Consider the following 20095-nt stretch of genomic DNA (forward strand, 5'->3'; position numbering starts at 1 on the left):
CGTCTGTCAGAAGAGTTGGTTTTTTTGAGCACAATTCACACCCAACCCGCCCTTTTATCATTGTATAAGTTCAGTTGACTTTCATTGATCTGTGCGAGTGAGAGCTCAGACGGTGATGGTTTTGATTTCGAGAGTGTGTGCTCTTGTCACTCAGTTAACGTGCGCCCTGTCACGTGCATTAGTCATCCACATCAATTTATAAATCACAATAACTCATCAAATAAGGCTTTGGCGGGACAAAAATTTGTTTTGGATGCCGCCAAAACATTTTAAATGTAGGAAAAATCCTGGAAGGTAATAGATTTTTTTTTTAAATAAATGCGCCAAAGAAAAACGGGCAAGGCTGAGGCATGCAGAAAAGCAAAGGGCCCTTGAAATGCTGGTGGCTAAACATCAGAATAAATTGGGTTTAACTCACGAGGCGGTGTACAAAGTATCCCATATTAATGCATTTGCAACCTGTGGGATCTTCAATTGTGGGAGTTAATTAGTAAAGCTAAGATGATTTCAAACATACATTTTATCTGGCTGTTGTCTTCTTGTTTTTGTTTTATATATTCAGCTCCCACATCTATTAAATGCTTTTTTTGAGTTTTAGAAAGGGTTGTTTTTCCCTACATACACTGTAAAACAATATGTTTGGTTTAACTTTAAAAAAGTAAGTAACCTGGTTGCCTTAAAATTGAGTGTATTGAAATTAAAAATGTAAGTTTTGTAGTATATTGAAATTCAAAATAAAAATTATTTAATAAATAGAAACTCAAAATATTATTGTATCTGAACCAAATAAAATGTTTGATAAATCATGAAAATAGCATAATTTGGCTGCGTCATCACAAATAAAATGCACAATTACCCAATATGCTTCTTTTTTTTCTTTTTTTATGTTTTAATAATGTTATGTGGTACAGATACAATAATATTTTGAGTTTCTTTTTATTAAACCAGTTTCCTTCATTGTATTAACTCAAATGTTGATTTTCTCAATAAACTAAGTTACTTACTTTTTTAAGTTAAACCAACTAGAGAGAAAAAAATCAGTGCACACTGACAAAAAAAAGTGTGTTGGATTTACATTATTTCATTGTGTGCATCGATGAACCAATTGCGTTAAACGGTTATGAATCAGCGAATCGATTCATGATTTGGATCGCCAATGTCTCGTGATTTCAGCAGTTTGACACGCGATCCGAATCATGAATCGATTCACTGATTCATAACCGTTTGAATCTTTATTTGAGGATTGAACACAAACGCGGAAGAGAAGCCAATGCTGAATAAAGTCGTAGTTTTTGTTATTTTTGACTTTTTGGATATTTTTGAAGCACTGTTTGTAGATCTTTATGTTGTATTTATTTGTCCTATTGTCATTTGTTTATAAGTATATATTTTATTACTGACCGTTTAAACGTAATTACTAATTATGAACACTTTTTACTTATATTAAGCAATTGCTTATTGCTGTGGTTTACTTTTAAGATGTTGGTCATATTCCTCACCCCAAGCGATCGTGTTATTAAAGATGGATATAGCACACCACTGGACCAGCCTTTGGTTTTTTTTGTAATAGGCCGACCAAATAAGATTCATGCATTAGGTTTTTTTATTGCCATGTATACGTGTGTGTATATATATATATATATAAATCCTGGTGGGATTGAGCTATGAATAATAAGTTTACTAATACTTTGTACAAATTTAAATAAATGAAATAATTTAAGTATAATAAGTAATTTGGTGATTCTGCATTTCCTTTGCATGTTTTTTTTTTATTGCGTAAGATAGGCCTAGGTCTTAAATTTAATTCATAATGGTCTTAACAAGGTCTTAAATTTGACTTGATGAAACCTGCAGATACCCTGAGTTGCTTGTGATTATTTTCAATTACTGTAGTATTTATTTATGTTTAATTCATTCATTCATTTATTATAGAAAGTAAATTTATTATAGAAAGTGATTATTTGCATTTACTGTAGTATTTTTTAATCATTTTTTTATAATGGGAAGTAAATAATTGCTTAGTTGCATGTGATTATTTGCATTTACTGTAGTATTTGTTTATATTTAATTAATTAATTTATTTTTTATGGCAAATAAATAATTGCTTAGTTGCATTTAACATTGTATTTGTGTATTTATTAACAATGATATTTTTTCCTGATAACCAACGCTATAGAAGTGATGGAGTAGCGAATCCTGCATTCTCTAATGTGAGGGCATATCGATAAAGAGACGAGGTGTGTGCTAACACTGCATCTGTAGCATGTCATAGCATTCACCAAGAGCGGACTGTAATTAGAGCACAAGTGTGTTTAACGCAGGATTGTGTGTGAATTCAGTCCGTTTGGAGATTATGCTGCATCATGTGTTACAGAAGAACAGCGACTGACGCTAGAACGGCGAATACTTTAGGTGTGTTGACTCAGTGAGTGTGTGTGCGTGCGCATGTGTGTGTGTCCTTGTTTATATTACATTTTGGGGACCAAATGTCCCTATAAGTATAGTAAAACCTGAGATCAGCAGCCAGCGGTACCCACAATGTAAATGGATTGATAAACATACTAAATTATGTTTTTTTTTGAAAATGTAAAAATGAAGAATGTTTCCTGTGATGGGTTGGTTTAGGGGCAGTGTGTGTGTGTGTATGATGGGTAGGTTAAGGGGCAGGGGCTATCTGTGTGTGTGTGTGTGTGTGTGTGATAGGTAGGTTTAGGGGCAAGGGCAGTGTAGGGGGATAGTTTGCACTTTGTAATGGCATTGAATAGTTTTTGAAGCTCGTTATTTTATTCTATAAAGAAAAAATGTGGATATTTTTCTTATACAAACACAACCAGTTTACTTCAGGAGGCCTTTATTAACCCCTGGAGCCATGTGGAGCAGTTATATGATGGATAGATGCACTTTTATAATGGATAGATGCACTTTATGACGGATAGATGCACTTTTATGATGGACAGATGCACTTTTATGACGGATAGATGCACTTTTATGATGGATAGATTCACTTTTATGAATGAATGAATGAATGAATGAGGCATTTATATAGCGCTTTCAAATGTACTACTGTACACCCAAAGCGCTTCACACTCATGTCAGGGGTCTCTCCTCATCCTCCACCAGTGTGCAGTTCCACTTGGATGATGCGACGGCAGCCACAGTACAACGGCGCCAGTGCGCTCACCACACACCAGCGATAGGTGGAGAGGAGAGAGGGTGATAGAGCCAATTCAGTGAATGGGGATTATTAGGAGGCCATGATTGGTAAGGGCCAATCAAGGGAATTTGGCCAGGACACCGGGGTTACACCCCTACTCTTTTACAAGAAGTGCCGTGGGATTTTTAATGACCACAGAGAGTCAGGACCTCGGTTTAACGTCTCATCCGAAGGACGGACTTTTATGACGGATAGATGCATTTTTATGACGGATGGATGCACTTTTATGACGGATAGATGCACTTTTATGACGGATGGATGCACTTTTATGACGGATAGATGCACTTTAATGACGGATGGATGCACTTTTATGACGGATAGATGCACTTTTATGAAGGATGGATGCGCTTTTATGACGGACGGATGCGCTTTTATGACGGATGGATGCACTTTTATGACGGATGGATGCACTTTTATGGACTTAAAAAATGACCCAACAGTCACTGCCATTATAAAGCATGGAAGAGCCAGGACATTTATTAATATAACTTTGATTGTGTTCGTCTGAAAGCAGAATGTCACACACACCGAGGATGGCTTGAGGGAGAGTCAATCATGGGATAATTACAATCTTTGGGTGAACTATCCCTTTAAACTAAATGAAAATGAGAAACGTTGCACTGAAGTTGAAGCACTAAAACTGAACTTTGAGTGACGGGTTTGCCTGCTGGTCATTGTAATCTGTTAATGAATGTGTGTGTGTGTGTGTGTGTGTGTGTGTGTGTGTGTGTGTGTGTGTGTGTGTGTGTGGGTGTGGGCATGTTTTTGTGACATATGAGGACCCAAATGTGTATAATGCCATGGGTATGACACAGGTATTACAGGAGAGGGTGAAATATGAGGACATTACCCATGGCCCCACTTTACAAAAGGCTTATAAATCACACAGGAGGAGTTTTTTTTGTGTGTAAAAGTGTAAAAAATAAAATAAAATAAAAAAAAGGTAGACAATGCAGACTGTTTCCTGTGATGGGTAGGTTTAGGGGCAGTGTGTGTATGTGCTTCTGTGTGTGTTTGTGTGTGCGCACTGGAGATGGCCGTGATTATGTGCGAGGCAGGAATGCTGGGTAATCAGACATTTAGGGCTGAGGGGGAGGTGAAGTGAACAACACCACCTGCACCCTTCAGGTAAATGAGGAGCAGAAGAAGAGGAGGTGGAGGAGCCTTTGGGGAGCGATGGGTAATTAACCTGGAGAGACCTGAGCATGGAAACTATACGCTCGAGCGATGCTCAAACACGGCTTGTTTACACGAGAGCCAGCGCAAACCTAACGCTTCCTCCAGTGCAAACCTTCAGGAGAGAACTGGCTTCTGAAATCTCATCGGTCTGAAGCGCGAGGCCATTAAATATTAACCTCATTTATTGCTTTGGGTACGGGCGGCGTTCCCCTCCACTCATTGACCCGCTCCGAACACACACAGATAAACACACTGCTGTGTGTGTGTGTGTGTGTGTGTGTGTGTGTGTGTGTGTGTGTGTGTGTGAGCAGAAGGACAGGAAGTGACCCGAGCGTGATATAATAACATTATCTTTAATTCTGTTTGCCAAGATGAGCATCACCATTACTGCGCATTAAAGGGTTAGTTCACCCAAAAATGAAATGTCTGTCATTAACTCCTCTCCCTAATGTCGCTCCACACCCGTAAGACCTCCGTTCATCTTCACACACAGTTTAAGATATTTTATATTTAGTCCGAGAGCGTATGCAAGTGTATGCACACTATACTGTCCATGTCCAGAAAGGGAATAAAAACATCATCACAGTAGTCCATATGAGACATCAGTGGGTTAATTAGAGTCTCTTGAAGCATCCAAAATACATTTGGGTCCAAAAATAACAAAAACTACGACTTTATTCAGCATTGGCTTCTCTTCCGCGTTTGTGTTCAATCCTCTAATAAAGATTCAAACGGTTATGAGTCAGTGAATCGATCAATGATTCGGATCGCCAATGTCTCTTGATTTCAGCAGTTTGACAAGCGATCCGAATCATGAATCGATTCACTGATTCATAACCGTTTGAATCTTTATTAGAGGATTGAACACAAAGCCGGAAGAGAAGCCAATGCTGAATAAAGTCGTAGTTTTTGTTATTTTTGGACCCAAATGTATTTTGGATGCTTCAAGAGACTCTAATTAACCCACTGATGTCTCATATGGACTACTGTGATAGCCCTGTTAAAATATCTTGGCTCTTCCCAACTTTTAATGTCATTGAATAGTTTTTGAAGCTCGTTATTTTTTTCTATAAAGTTTTAAATGTGGATATTATTCTTATACAATCACAACCAGTTTACTTCAGGAGGCCTTTATTAACCCCTGGAGCCATGTGGAGCAGTTATATGATGGATAGATGCACTTTTATGGACTTAAAAAATGGCCCAAAAGTCATTGCCATTATAAAGCGTGGAAGAGCCAGGACATTTATTAATATAACTCTGATTGTGTTCGTCTGAAAGCAGAATGTCACACACACCGAGGATGGCTTGAGGGAGAGTCAATCATGGGATAATTACAATCTTTGGGTGAACCATCCCTTTAAACTACCGTATTTTCCGGACTATAAGTCGTTTCGGAGTATAAGTTGCATCAGTCAAAAAATGTGTCATGAAGAAGAAAAAAAACATAAGTCGCATTAGGGCAAAAGCAGAGCGGAAGCCGCGCACGCATGTGTGCACCCACTCACGTGCACTCGCTCGCACCCGCTCATTGTGCATAACCGAGGAGAAGAAAGAAAGTTTGTGTGAGAAACTTGTGAGGGACTGGCGAAAAGCAGAGGTTACTTTAACTGTAAAGAAGAAAACAAAGAAAGCTAATGATGGACTGTAAGCAAGATGGCCAGAGCTGAAGAACGAGTCCACAGACGCTTGAGCTCTCTGGCGGGAGAGGCGCAGCCGCGCGAGACGAACGCTGTGGGAATCGTTCTCCGCTGCATATTTTACTAGGCTACATGCTGTTTGTATTTGGCAGAATAAGATTTTCTTTATGGGGGCATTTTGTTTGAGTTCCGTCTTTCTAAGTTGTTGTCTTTAAGTAAATATTTCAGTTAAGAGTCTTTTTTCAGTTTTTTCAGGGGTAGGCTACAGGAGCAGCATAGAGCGCCTCTCGCGGCTATATGTTTATTCTTGTCAGTCAGTATGAATTAAATTTGATATATAAGTCGCACCTGACTGTAAGTCGCAGGACCAGCCAAACTATGAAAAAATTGCGACTTATAGTCCAGAAAATACGGTAAATGAAAATGAGAAGCGTTGCACTGAAGTTGAAGCACTAAAACTGAACTTCGAGTGACGGGTTTGCTTGCTGGACATTGTAATCTGTTAATGAGTGTGTGTGTGTGTGTGTGTGTGTGTGTGTGTGTGTCTCTCAGGCGCCATGCAGACCCCAGAGGCCGGCGCTGACTCAACGTCCAGCGTTCCTGTGCAGCCTGCGGTCAGCGGCCAGCAGGGGGCGTCTCAGGTGCCCGTGCAGCAGCAGGTGAGGCGCTTCATCGCTCTACAAACAACACACACACATACACACACACCTCAGACTAGGGCTGGGGAAAGAAGATCGATTTTTGAGCATTTTGACGAACCGATATCGATTCTTAAAGGGTTAGTTCACCCAAAAATGAAAATACCATTAATTTATTGACACCCGTAAGACCTCCGTTTATCTTCACACACAGTTTAAGATATTTTATATTTAGTCCGAGAGCGTATGCAAGTGTATGCACACTATACTGTCCATGTCCAGAAAGGGAATAAAAACATCATCAAAGTAGTCCATATGAGACATCAGTGGGTTAAAGGTGCACTATGTAGTATTTTTGCAGTAAAATATCCAAAAACCACTAGGCCAGTGTTATATGTTTTGTTCAGTTGAGTACCTACAATATCCCAGATGTTTCCAACTATTTGTAAATTGTGAGAAAATTGCTATTTTAACTGAGGACCGGGACGTTGCAGCATTGCATTTGAGAGAGTCGCCTGTCAATCGCGTCATATCTGCGCTACCCTCGGTTTCGGCTTTTATTTGGCAGGAGCGCTTTACTCTTAGCAGTGTGAACAACTGAACGCACGGAGTAACGTCATAACATCGTTTTAAACACACTTAAATGTATCTAATATGATAAACAGAGCTCCATTACCTCAAAATCATAACCGGAAGAGCGGATCTGTGCAGGCGCCCGGCGAATGAGTCCCGTCCCATCATAATAAAAGTCCCGGTATTCGCAAGGCGGGTATTTGTTTAACAATCGCTCCAGCAGCTTTGCTCAGGTCCATAACACTCGGTCCTGCTCTGCTTCAGACTACAGTAACGTTAATAACCGCATGCATGAACGTGATTTCTGCCCGAGTCCTATTTTTCACCGGCTGTGATGAGAAGACCACATCTCCCAAGATGCTGCGCTCACACTTTGCGTCATCAAACTACGCATTTGTTTTGCATAGGCGCCCTCCAGTGGACAAAAGCTGCATAGTGCACCTTTAATTAGAGTCTCTTGAAGCATCCAAAATACATTTGGGTCCAAAAATAACAAAAACTACGACTTTATTCAGCATTGGCTTCTCTTCCGGGTTTGTGTTCAATCCTCAAATAAAGATTCAAACGGTTATGAATCAGCGAATTGATTCATGATTCGGATCGCCAATGACTCGTGATTTCAGCAGTTTGACACGCGATCCGAATCATGAATTGAATAAACTGTGTGTGAAGATGAGCGGAGGTCTTACGGGTGTGGAGCGACTTTACGGAGAGGAGTTAATGACAGACAGTTCTCTCTATATTGGAGAGTTGTTGTTTTTTAAATAATTTTTTTATTGTTTTGATATATTTTACACACACAAATTACGAAGACAACATTCAGCCATTACAACAGTAAGTAAAATCAAATCAAATAAAAATATATATATTGGCGAGTCTTTACGGCACCGTGGGTTAGTAATGTGTAATGTGTGTTTCAGGCGCAGACTGTTCAACAGGTCCAGCATGTTTATCAAGCACAGGTGCAGTACGTCCAGGAGGAAAACAGCGGCGTTTACACCAACGGGACCATGTGAGTGTTCTCAAATAGTAAAAAAAAAAAAAAGGAACATGGTGTCATTTTACTCACTCATGTTGTTGGTCAATGAGGCGTCCGTGCATATACATCAAGCGGCAACCTATGCCCTATTATATATATCGGCGCTGCCCGATGAAACTCACGTATGTCCAAAACGGTTACGTTTCAGGAAGTGAAAACACCGTATTTCAAAAGCAGCTGAATGTAGCGTTGTCATACTTGGTACGGCATCTTTACATGTAACCATATTCTTGCCAGTGTAATGATATAATCCACATTTGACCAAAATTGAGTTTAAAATGGACATATGAGCATATTTTACAGTAACGGTGGTCGATACGCGTTCTTCCGATCATTAATTAGAATGGCCAGTAAAATAATTTAAGCCTAAAGTACCTGCCCTCATTGGCAGCTGTCTGAGAACCGTCACTTTCGAGTGAATCTAAGAATGACAGAAAAACTAGTTAACATTTCAGTATGGCTCCTCCGATCACGATCAAATCCACTTCATGTTCAGCGTTTATTTGCGCATCTTCTCAGTTAACAGCGGCTCTGTGTAGTAACAGCTGCTCTAAATCACCCACCTGAGGGAATTTACCGCGTAGAGAACCGGCTTTACTGACGAGATGCACATTAATAGCACTAATAAATACTACTGAGCAAAGATACTAATAAAATAAACTATGATTTTCAGGTTTTTCAGGTGGGTCTGATGTAAAATAACTGCATATTTAACTGTTTAAATAAAGATTAATCCTTTTTAAACTTACACACACAAGCTGTTCTATCAAGAGCAGTGAGTGATGTCTTTATCTTTTCTTTGACATTAAACAGTAACGGCCACTGCCCCTTTAAGAGCTAGTGCAGGGGTAGTTGTCGTTTTTCTCGACTGTAGAGTTCTCTTAAGGCATATTCAGACTGTGCTTGGATACTCATCAAGATGGACATGTTGACACACTTCTGGTGTGAGTTTGTCCGTTAAAGACTAGAAAGAGAACTCAATATTTGTGCGCCGAGACGAGTGCGTGCTCTCGGATGATGCACAGAGACAGATCTTCACACAGTGCGCGCGTTCTCATTCGCGTCTTCTGGCTCTAAACGCGGTGATGACGGAGAAATAACTGTTCATATCCTAACATACGGCAGCACTCGCATGCACTGAACAGTTTACAAAGAGAGACCCATTTTTCTTTTATCGTTGCTGTTCTTATGCAAATACAAAATGTTATACACACTTTTCATTTGTAAATATATAGATTATAGCCCTATTTTCCATCCCTACGATGGAAGTCAATGGGAAACTGTTGGGTTACCAACATTCAGTCTTCAATGGGTTCCACAGAAGAAAGTCATGCCAGTTTGAACAACACGAGGGTGAATAAATGACAGATTTGTCTATTTGGCTCAGACAGGTGCTTCAGGACATCATCAAAATCATGCAAAATAAAGGCCATTCACTACAATAACAATACAGATATAAGGCGTGTTCCAATGTGCACACTAATGCACTATTCTGTGATGTTTTGTAGAAATACTTTCACTCTAAAAAACAGAAAAAGTGCTTTAAATACCGGGATGAGGCTCTTAATGAACGAGTGTTGGACACTTCATGCTCTCGACTGTCAGAGCTTCACGCCGCATTCACACGGGGCGTAGGCGTTAACGCTTCTCATTTACTTTGAATGGGTGACATCATCCGTTGCCAAACTGAATTGTGGGTTCCGTCGCGGCGCTTCACTCGCGTTCCAAGCGGCAGAAGTTGAAGATTTCTCAACTTTTCAAGCGCCAGCGCAGGCGTCATCCAATCAGATCGCCGTATGCAAATATCCTACAGCAGACGCTAGCCAACAGCTTTGAGCACCTGTGCAGTCCACTGACAACAACTACACGGGCAATCGCAATCACACATAACACCAAATCGGCATCCATTTCGTCTCACAGACTAGCTGTCATAAAAAGGTGCTGTTTTGTGTTGGGTTTTGGTCCAAGCGGCAAGTTAATGTGATTGGCTGTTGTCACCATAGACCATAAAAAAATATGGACGACTCGACATCATCCGTTTCCGCTTGCCATATTTGAAGCTTTCAGGCGGGGGTGCACGGCGCGGACATCTTGGGACCGAGTCTGCGCAGTAGCGATTTCGGGACCGGAGTTGCGCAGTAGAGCGCAGGAAGTAAAGCAGGAAGGACAGCTGCAAAATCAAAAGCCCGCCCACACTCTCGCAGATGCAGAGCAATTAATTATGTTGGTGTAAAATAAACAGTTATGGAAATGTAGAAATTAAAGCTAAAGCACCAATCTGCTCCCAAAAATTCCGAAAAAAGTCCGTCAGTGCCTCAGTGACAACTTCACTCAGAGAAGCCGTCAGTCTCAGCTGTCAATCATGACGTCACACTCCCTGTTTTTAAAGCGTCAGATAACTAACTAAAACTAAACTTATTTTAAAAACGAACACTTGAAATGAAATCATCCTGACGATAACTGCCTTCAGTGACATAAACTAACTTTGGGGGGAAAATATTTGAAGTGTAATTTTATTATTTAGTTTGCCTCACGTCCATTAGAAAACACAGAGGGGCGGCTATACTGGGACCGGCCACAGGGGGGCGATCGAGGCGCGAAAGCTTCAGTAAATGAGAGGGAGACTGCAGGCTTGCCACTATGACGATCGCGTCAGCACCCAGCTTCAGCCACGCCCTCCGTCAAGCGGTAACGCCTACGCCCCGTGTGAATGCGGCGTTAGTCGCGTAGTGGAACGATGTTGAATGATAAAGTTCACACACTACACTGTCGACTACATAGTGCACAAGTGTGTAGTGTCATTTGGGACACAACTAGGGTTGCAAAGGGACAGAACATTTTGGCAAATTTTCTGACACTTTCCACGGAATCTGGGAATTTTGGAAATATTCCGATTTGGAAACTTAACAGGAATTTGTGAGAATTAATTGGAATAAATTGGAAATTTATATAAACTATCATATACAAACATATATATAAACAATATGGTCATAAGCGGTTATTTATTTATTGCATATTGATATATTTTCCAATTAATTACTTCTAATACTGTAAATAAAAATACGGTAGCACTTTAGTATGGGGAGCACATAATCACTATTAATATGACTTTTGCCTCAATAATCTCCTAATTTCCTGCTTATTAATAGTTAGTAAGGTAGTTTTTGTAGTGTTTAAGTTTAGGTATTGGGTCGGATTAAGGGATGTAGAATAAGCTCATGCAGAATAAGGCATTAATATGAGCTTTATAAGTGATAATAAACAGACAATATCATAGGAATATGCATGATCATAAGACACTAGTTAATAGTTAATAACTGAACCTTAAAATAAAGTGTTACCAAAAATACATATATTTTTATTACAGCAGTTGTTATGCATGTGTTATTTATTTCAATGTCACGTGATCCTTCAGATATCATTCGGATAATTTGAGGATGTGCCGCTTACATGTTTTGGAACCTGTGGTATTTTCTCCAGGATTCACTGATGAATAAAAAGTTAAAAATAATCGCATTCTACATGAATTCTTTAAAAAAAAAGAAATTTAAAAAAACGTTTGACGGTAGTATAGGCCTATATTGTTACAAAAGATATACATTTTAAATAAATGCTGTGTTTTTTTTAAATTATTCATTTGAAAATCCTCATCTGAGAATGATTAAAAATCCAGCTTTGCTCACAGGAATAAATTACATTTGAAAGTATATTAAAATAGAAAAACATTGTTTTAAATTGTAATTTTATATTTCACAATATTTGATAGTATTTTTGATCAAAGGCAAATGCACGCATATTATAGAGTAATGCACTGTGCACGCGTTAGGCCTGTTGTGATTGGTCGATACAATAGAGTGCGTCAACGCTGATAAAAATAGTCGTTAGTGGCAGCCCTAGTGTGTGTGTGTGTGTGTGTGTGTGTGTAAGGATTGTGTAGAGTAGAAATTCAACTGAAAGTCCATTAAATCTCACAAAAGATTATGCAGCATTATTTTTCCCCCACTGCAAAATCCCAGTTTATTTCCATGGAAAGATTCCAGCCTTGAAAATTTCCTGAATTTTGCAAGTCTACACACAACTATAGTTTTAAAAACCGCTCTAGTGCACACCACAACCATAGCAATGATTTTCACAATTTGTTTCCAGCTAACGAATGATAAAAACATTGACAGCCAATCAGAATCCAGAGCTCGAGCATTTAAAGCGACAGGTGGGAAAACGTCAGCACTTATAATAAACAGAACGATATGGTGTGAGGCTAATATGTTATCGCTCTTGGTGTGAACGGGCCGATAGTCTCATGTTTGCATGATTGTGAGAAAAGCATGTGTTTAGTGGCAAACTCCACACTCGCACACGCACACGCACACACACACACGACTCAAGTGTGTTCAGCAGGGCTCGACATTAAGCCTTCTCATGTGCTTGTCCACCAAAAAAAAGATTTTTGTGTGTGTGTGTTGTAAATATCAGTCAGCTTTGACATTTAAATCTGCATAGTTATGATATTTTGACCTTCATAAAGGGCCTTTTCCCCATAATTTAAAATATATGCTTCATCTTTCATTATAAATTCTTAAATTTGATCAATATATTAAATTAGAATAATAAGACTCTATAGGGCTGTTCCCAATCAAATGAAATTATTTACACAAACTACAACTGCATTAAATAACGTTATGAGGTAATTTTAAATATATTTTAAATTTACAGATAAGAAATGTAGTAATGAATGACACTTTTAAACACAAAACTAAACCGGCAGTAGGTGGCGAAGGTGACTGTATGAATGAGTGAATCATTGATTCAAACGATTTGTTCAAACAGCTGATTCGTTCAGGGATGAGTCAGTTGTTTATGAGAGAGTCATTGATTCAAATGATTCGTTCAAATGGCGGTTTCATTCAGGGATGAGGCAGTTGTTTATGAGAGAGTCATTGATTCAAATGATTCGTTCAAATGGCGGTTTCATTCAGGGATGAGGCAGTTGTTAATGAGAGAGTCATCGATTCAAATGATTTGTTAAAATGGTTGATTCGTCCAGGGATGAGGCAGTTGTTTATGAGTGAGTCATCGATTCAAATGATTTGTTAAAATGGTTGATTCGTCCAGGGATGAGGCAGTCAAGTGCATCACGATCAGACAGGCGCACTCAGAGCTGTCATATACCACAACTTTTCAGTGTTTTCAACCGCATACTTTTTATTTTAGGTTTCAAACATATAAATTTCACATAAGTACTAAAAAAACAATACATTTAGAGTTTGTAAAATACACACTGATGTCTATGGAAGAGGTAATAATAATCCTTTCCATTGTAATTCGACACGTTTTATTCATATCAGATACACATTGTGTAAGTAACTTCAATGTTTGCTCTATTCTATTCCCAGTTCACCAGCCGCCTACTGTTAGGTATTTCGGGAGAAGTGGATGAATTCACGTGTTGTTGTAAACAGAGGTTGTAAATCCAACATATCCGATTCTCTGAACTGGGTCTGCGGCACAAACTAACCCGGCGGCGGCCATCGCGCATACAGCTCAACTAACGCCATCGTTATAAAGGGCTTTAAACAACAATATACTTCCACTCGCATGTATTTGACGATCGGAATATCAGATATTTCATACCATAGCGAACACATTTGTGAATATTCTCAATAAAAAAGGAAATGACAAAGCAGATCATCATTCATTCAGCGCTGTTGCTGCTGCGGTGTGTCACGTGACCAGCAATGGCGCGTCATCATGGAAACGCCGCCCACCCTCTCCCATGTCCCTGTAGTGTGTGTGCTGGCTTTAGCGGCGTATTCAAGGGCACTCGTAAAACTGATGTTTGTTGTGACCGCCAGAGTTGTATGCAGGGCTTTTTGATATTGTTGGTTTTTTCGATAGTAATATCTTGAAAGTTCATATCTCGATATATATATACGATAACGGTATATCGTTCAGCTCCACGCACAACCTTGTAATGGTCAGTTCATTATATATTATATTATTATCCACCATCAATCATCACTTACACTAGTGAAGCTCTTTTTGTGAAGAAAAGGGCATACTTTTGAGTGTGTAGCAGAAGAGTATGCCAGCTTTGGGACTACTTCGCCATCTTTAACGGACTCTGTCGCCTAGTTACGAGCATCCCATAACCGTTTAACTGCCCTGTCAATCATCACACAGGTAAAATCCTCCACATTCAGTTTAATCCCCTTCCGTATCGGAGAGAAATGTAGCCGTGTCGATCTGCCATGTGTGTCTTTAATGCGGAGACTCCTCGTGTGTTTGCAGTTTAAATATAATGATGCATTTAAAAGTTAATGGCCAAACGTATCATTACAAAAGTTCACAATGCTGCTGCAGATGAAATATAATGTGGACAACACAGAATAACTATTTTTGTCAGGTTAAATACTGATAATTGATCACTCAAATCTTTATCTAAACCGCTCTACTTAACCGTCTGACTCGCACATCCGCCATGTTTGTAGTTTTTTTAACACTTATCCACATTTGTAGTTCTAATCAAATCCTTGTCCAACTCGCAATGGGTTGTGGGTAATATCAGCTGTTAGAGTGTGTGTCGATCCGCACTTCAGATTCTGACCGGAAATAGTAAACCATCCGGGTATCTTTGGCATACTCTTTTCAGCTTACTACGATTTGGGACATACTAATTGTATTTTCGAATACTATTTAGCATGGGGCGTATTTAGCATACTATTTAACAATTAGGACGCAGGGTTAGTGTTAATTAAAGTCGAGCCCTGTGTTGTTCAGTCACCTAAAGAAGAGCAGAAGTGTCAGCGAGTGAAACTCTCCTCTTTTCTCCCTCAGCGTTCGGATCGCTCACATTCAGACATTCACTCAGCGAGAGGCTAAGATCTTCTAAATTGGCCATTATAAATCAAATGTCATCAGCCGAACGATGAAAGCACGCATTAGAATGGCAAATCAAAAGCAATGTTCTCTATCAAACAGTTATGCGTTGGTGATTTCTGTATCCATGGAAACGGCACTCTCACCTGACAACGAAAGCTTGCCAACCCATCAACACACGACTTATGATGAGTCTCAAGTCAATTAAAGCTACACTGTGTAACTTTTTTAGTTTATTCTTAGCTAAAAACACGTAGTTCTTTCAAAAATACATGTGCTCATTAATGTATATTTACTCATTTCAAGTAATAAAGTATTCTGGTAAGTTTATAATATGGCATTGAAAATACATACGGGTGAGGGGTTCGAATGCCGGTCGCCATGTTGGCCCTCGATCTTGAAAGTACAGTAGCCAAACAATGTTTTTTCTCTACATGAGAGTGTGTGTGTGGTGTGAGAGCGCCATGGCTTGTTGGACATAGCAACAGTAACTAAAGGAGGCGGGTCTTTGCGAACGGTCAATAGACCATTTCAGAATGTTTGTAAACAATCGGCACCAGGATACTTCCGGACGGCAGAACGCGAGCGGCTGACAAACTGAAGAGATCAGCCGGTTACTGTACACAGATACAAAGTTAAGAACATTGTTGTTGATTAAAGTTGAAACTATGACGAAAACGTGTTGTGTTTGGGGTTACGCCGTCAGATATTCAGCAAAAGCTGTAGGATTGTATCGATTTCATTCAGAAAGAAGTAAATATATCCAGCAAAACCTGTGGGTGAGGAGGCTAAAGCGAGTGGACGTCTTTAGAAGAGGCCCTACAGAGAAGTATTCTCAAAACGGTCCATCGACAAAATCACAGCAGAGCATAATTATCTTCAGCTGGGGAAATTCCAGACTAATATTAGTAAAGTTTAGATCTCCTTTAAAGATCGAACTCATTGCCAGTCACTGCCTGAAGTAAAAGTAGGAAGAGACTGAACTTCTAGTGTCATGTAGGCTACTGATCGAATGTCAATGGAAGAAATGGGAACAGCAGAACATAGTTGTAGGCTGATGGATGATTGATGCGTGAACAACACTGGCTTCATCATCACCGCGAGTTTAGTTTGAGTGAAGGCCTAACGTTAGCGGAGTAGCGCTAGTCTCCAGCGCTATCCTTTTGACCGTCAGAAGCTCACGTCTGTGCCATCGGATCCGACTCAGAGCAACAGAAAACCATCATAGCCTTGAGTTAGATAACAGGGAATAGACCATCTACGATAGCCTAACGTATTGTACGTCAAACAGCAACCGTCACTAAAATAACTACTCAATGCAGGCTGAGGCTCATTTAAAAATGATGGTATTAGACTAGCGCTACATCTACTGGAGCAGGGTTAGGCATTTCATGTATTGCTGTCTCCTGAATTAGTTAATCAGTCCCTCAATAATCATGTTAGCTATGTCTGAATCCCAAGCAATTTACTAACGCTTCGGCTTTTGCCACCCGGAAGTTTATTACTGTTGTGACGTCATGGGGAATTGCCGTATTAGACCAGCGTTTCCCAACCGTGGTGCTGTCTGACGTGAGCAGGGGTGCCGTGTAAAAGGTGCCGGTACGCATTGCCCCGCGGTTCATCTCACATCTGATGACGACGCATCTTTAATATGGGATAACTTGAAAATAATGCTTCATGTATGTTTCTGTCGATGGATAAACGTGCTGGCTCCTCAGTCATGCATTACAACAGCGATAATAAAAGAAAAATGTGGGCAAAACAGTTTCTATTTATAAACTGTGTTGAATGCACATAGAGTGCTGCCGTATGGCCAGTCATTTTACCGTCATCACCCGGAAATATTCGCCAGAAGACGCGAATGAGAGCGCGCGCACTGCGTGAAGATCTGTCTCTGTGCATCATCCGAGAGCACACACTCGTCTCAGTGCGCATATATTGAGTTCTCTCTCAAGTCTTGCGCTTTAACGGACAAACTCACACCAGAAGTGTGTCAACATGTCCATCTTGATGAGTATCCAAGCAGACATAGTCTGTGTATGCCTTAAGAGAACTTTATACAGTCGAGAGAAACGACAACTACCCCTGCACTAGCTCTTAAAGGGGCAGTGGCCGTTACTCTGTTTAATGTCAAACTAAAGATAAAGACATCACTCACTGCTCCTGATTGAATAGCTTGTGTAAGTTTGATAAGGATTAATCTTTATTTAAACAGTTAAATATGCAGTTATTTTACATTTGATTATTTATTCAATTTCTCTACCTAAAAACTAATTTTAGACCCACCTGAAAAACCTGAAAATCATTGTTTATTTCATTAGTATCTTTGCTCAGTAGTATTTATTTGTGCTGCTGCTTCTATTTAAGTTATTTGTTCTTATTTTCTTTATTCTGAACCTTACCAAAACCGTGAACCTAAAACGTTATACAAACTGACCCGTGAGCAATCTGTACGGTTACACAGCTAGCGTAACGCATGCGAGGGGGTGCCACAACATTCTGAAAACTTTCAAAGGGTTCCATGACTGAAAAAAGGTTGGGAAACACTGAATTAGGCTACCTCTGTGCGTCTCTAAACACCGCTGTTATTACCTCGCTAGTGAAAAATCTGCAGCATTTAAGTTGCTTTATGTTTTTCCCCCCGGAAAATAACTGCACACCTCAGAACGTTCATCAGCCAATCAGATTCAAGCATTCAACGGCCCCATAGTATAAAGAAAAGCGAGTGTGCCGATGTATAAATCGTTTAAGTGAACGCAGCTTGTGTTTGTTTTATTGGCAGACGGACGTATTCATATTCAGAACCACAGCTGTACAACCAGAACAGCGGCGGAAACTACTTTGATACGCAAGGTGGCTCCGCCCAGGTGAGCGCGGTGGTGACCAATCACAGCATGGCAAACAACGGGAACGGAAACGGATCTCTGGCCATGGGACTCTCAGGAGGACAGATCATCAGCAGCTCAGGGGCTTATCTGATTGGAGGAAACTCCATGGATGGCTCCGCCCCTCACACCGCAGCTCAGACCACCAGAGCCTCCCCTGCCACGGTGAGCTCCAATCACATCGCTCCCAGCAACACTGCACTTAAAGGGACAGTGCACACAAAAATGTATGTGGTTGGCCAGCCGTCAGACCTCCGCTCATCTTCACACACAGATGAAGATATTAGTGTTGAAATCCGATGGCTCAGAAAGGCCTTCATTGACACCAATGTCATTTCCTCTCTCAAGACCCATAAAGGCACTAAAGACGTCGTTACAAAGCCCATCTCACTACAGCGGCTCTACAATCATTGATGAAGAGGCCAGAATAGAGTTAGTGCGCAAAAACACTAAATAACGACTTATATAGTGATGGCCGATTTCAGAACAAAGCTTCGAACCGTTATGAGTCAGTGAATCGATTCATGATTCGAATCGCCAATGTCTTGTGATTTCAGCAGTTTGACAGGCGATTCGAATCATGAATCGATTCACTGACTCATAACGGTTCGAATCATGAATCGATTCACTGACTCATAACGGTTAGAAGCTTTGTTCTGAAATCGGCCATCACTATATAAGTCGTTATTTAGTGTTTTTTGCGCACTAACTCTATTCTGGCCTCTTCATCAATGATTGTAGAGCCGCTGTAGTGAGATGGGCTTTGTAACGACGTCTTTAGTGCCTTTATGGGTCTTGAGAGAGGAAATGACATTGGTGTCAATGAAGGCCTTTCTGAGCCATCGGATTTCAACACTAATATCTTCATCTGTGTGTGAAGATGAGCGGAGGTCTGACGGCTGGCCAACCACAGGAGGAATTCATCACACAATGCACATTTCTGGCTGAACTAACCCTTTAAAGGGACAGGTCACACAAAACCCCCTGAGTTTCTTTCTTGTGTTGAGCATCTTCTGAAGAATGTTGGCTCTCCAACAGTTCCCATTGACCTTACATAGTATGGGGAAAAAATACTATGAAAGGATGAAGAACATTCTTCAAAACGTCATCTTTTATGTTCAGCAGAAGAAAGAAACTAATCAAATGAGTAAATTATTATTTTTGGGTGATTCGTCCCTTTATCACTCACGTTATTTCCACCCGGGGAGGATTTTCTACTTATTTGGGATCTTGTTACTCTTCAAAAAACGACTGGCCTACAAAAGAAATTCTCATTGTGCTAGATTATCACCAAATATTGGATTCAATCTTTATGTCAATATGCATTTTTTCTTTAAAAGTGGCATTTTATCAAACAAAAAACATTTTTTACTGATTATTTATCAATAACTATAATGCATTTTATTTATATCAGATGTCATCTGGGAAAGCATCAGTACTTACACTATTAAATAAGACGATATAACACTGGAGGATGTAAAACAAACAGATTTACATTAGACGAGACTGATCGTAGTTATCATTGATCTGAGATTATGAAAAGGCAGCTCTTTATTCTCTTATATAAAAAGACACAATTTATATTGATGTTACAGGATTTCCACTGGTCTTAATTTGACCTTTCACGATTGAAGGCTTTCAAAAAAAGTCTTAAATTGGAGCAGAGTGTCTTAAATTCAATATCGTGGCATTCAATTATGACCCTATGAACCGCAGAATACATTCATAAAAATGCAATAAAAATAGTAAAAGAATTTGAGAAACAATAAAATATATTTCATAAGGCTCTAAAATATTTTTTGTTAAAAGAATAATCGATTTCAGCATTATAAGTATAAATCAAAATCTGACCAAAACAAGGCAGCATGTTCGCCAAACATCACGATATTCCCTCAGTAGACAGCACATTAGGTTTCAGAACAGAGCCGGTGCGCGCATCTAGGCTAGATTTCTGTTAAAGGTGCAGTGTGTGATATTTATGTGGATCTATATATACATAAATCTGTTTTCAGTGGAGTATAAAGACAAATTACATAATGAACCGTTATGCT

General features: G+C 39.7%; 1 protein-coding gene across 2 annotated transcripts in view; it reads left to right on the plus strand.

Annotated features, from left to right (window-relative positions):
* Positions 1 to 20095, plus strand: part of rfx3 (regulatory factor X, 3 (influences HLA class II expression)) — a 69836-nt gene that overhangs the window by 21567 nt on the left and 28174 nt on the right. For both annotated transcript variants that reach the window (XM_067433979.1, XM_067433980.1), the window contains exons 2-4: positions 6586 to 6692; positions 8165 to 8256; positions 17942 to 18209. In XM_067433979.1, coding sequence (XP_067290080.1) covers positions 6591 to 6692; positions 8165 to 8256; positions 17942 to 18209 — 462 coding nt within the window. In that variant the 5' untranslated portion in view covers positions 6586 to 6590. The remainder of the gene's footprint in view (positions 1 to 6585; positions 6693 to 8164; positions 8257 to 17941; positions 18210 to 20095) is intronic.

The sequence above is a fragment of the Pseudorasbora parva genome, chromosome 23 (assembly GCF_024679245.1).
Source record: "Pseudorasbora parva isolate DD20220531a chromosome 23, ASM2467924v1, whole genome shotgun sequence".
NCBI lineage: Eukaryota > Metazoa > Chordata > Actinopteri > Cypriniformes > Gobionidae > Pseudorasbora > Pseudorasbora parva.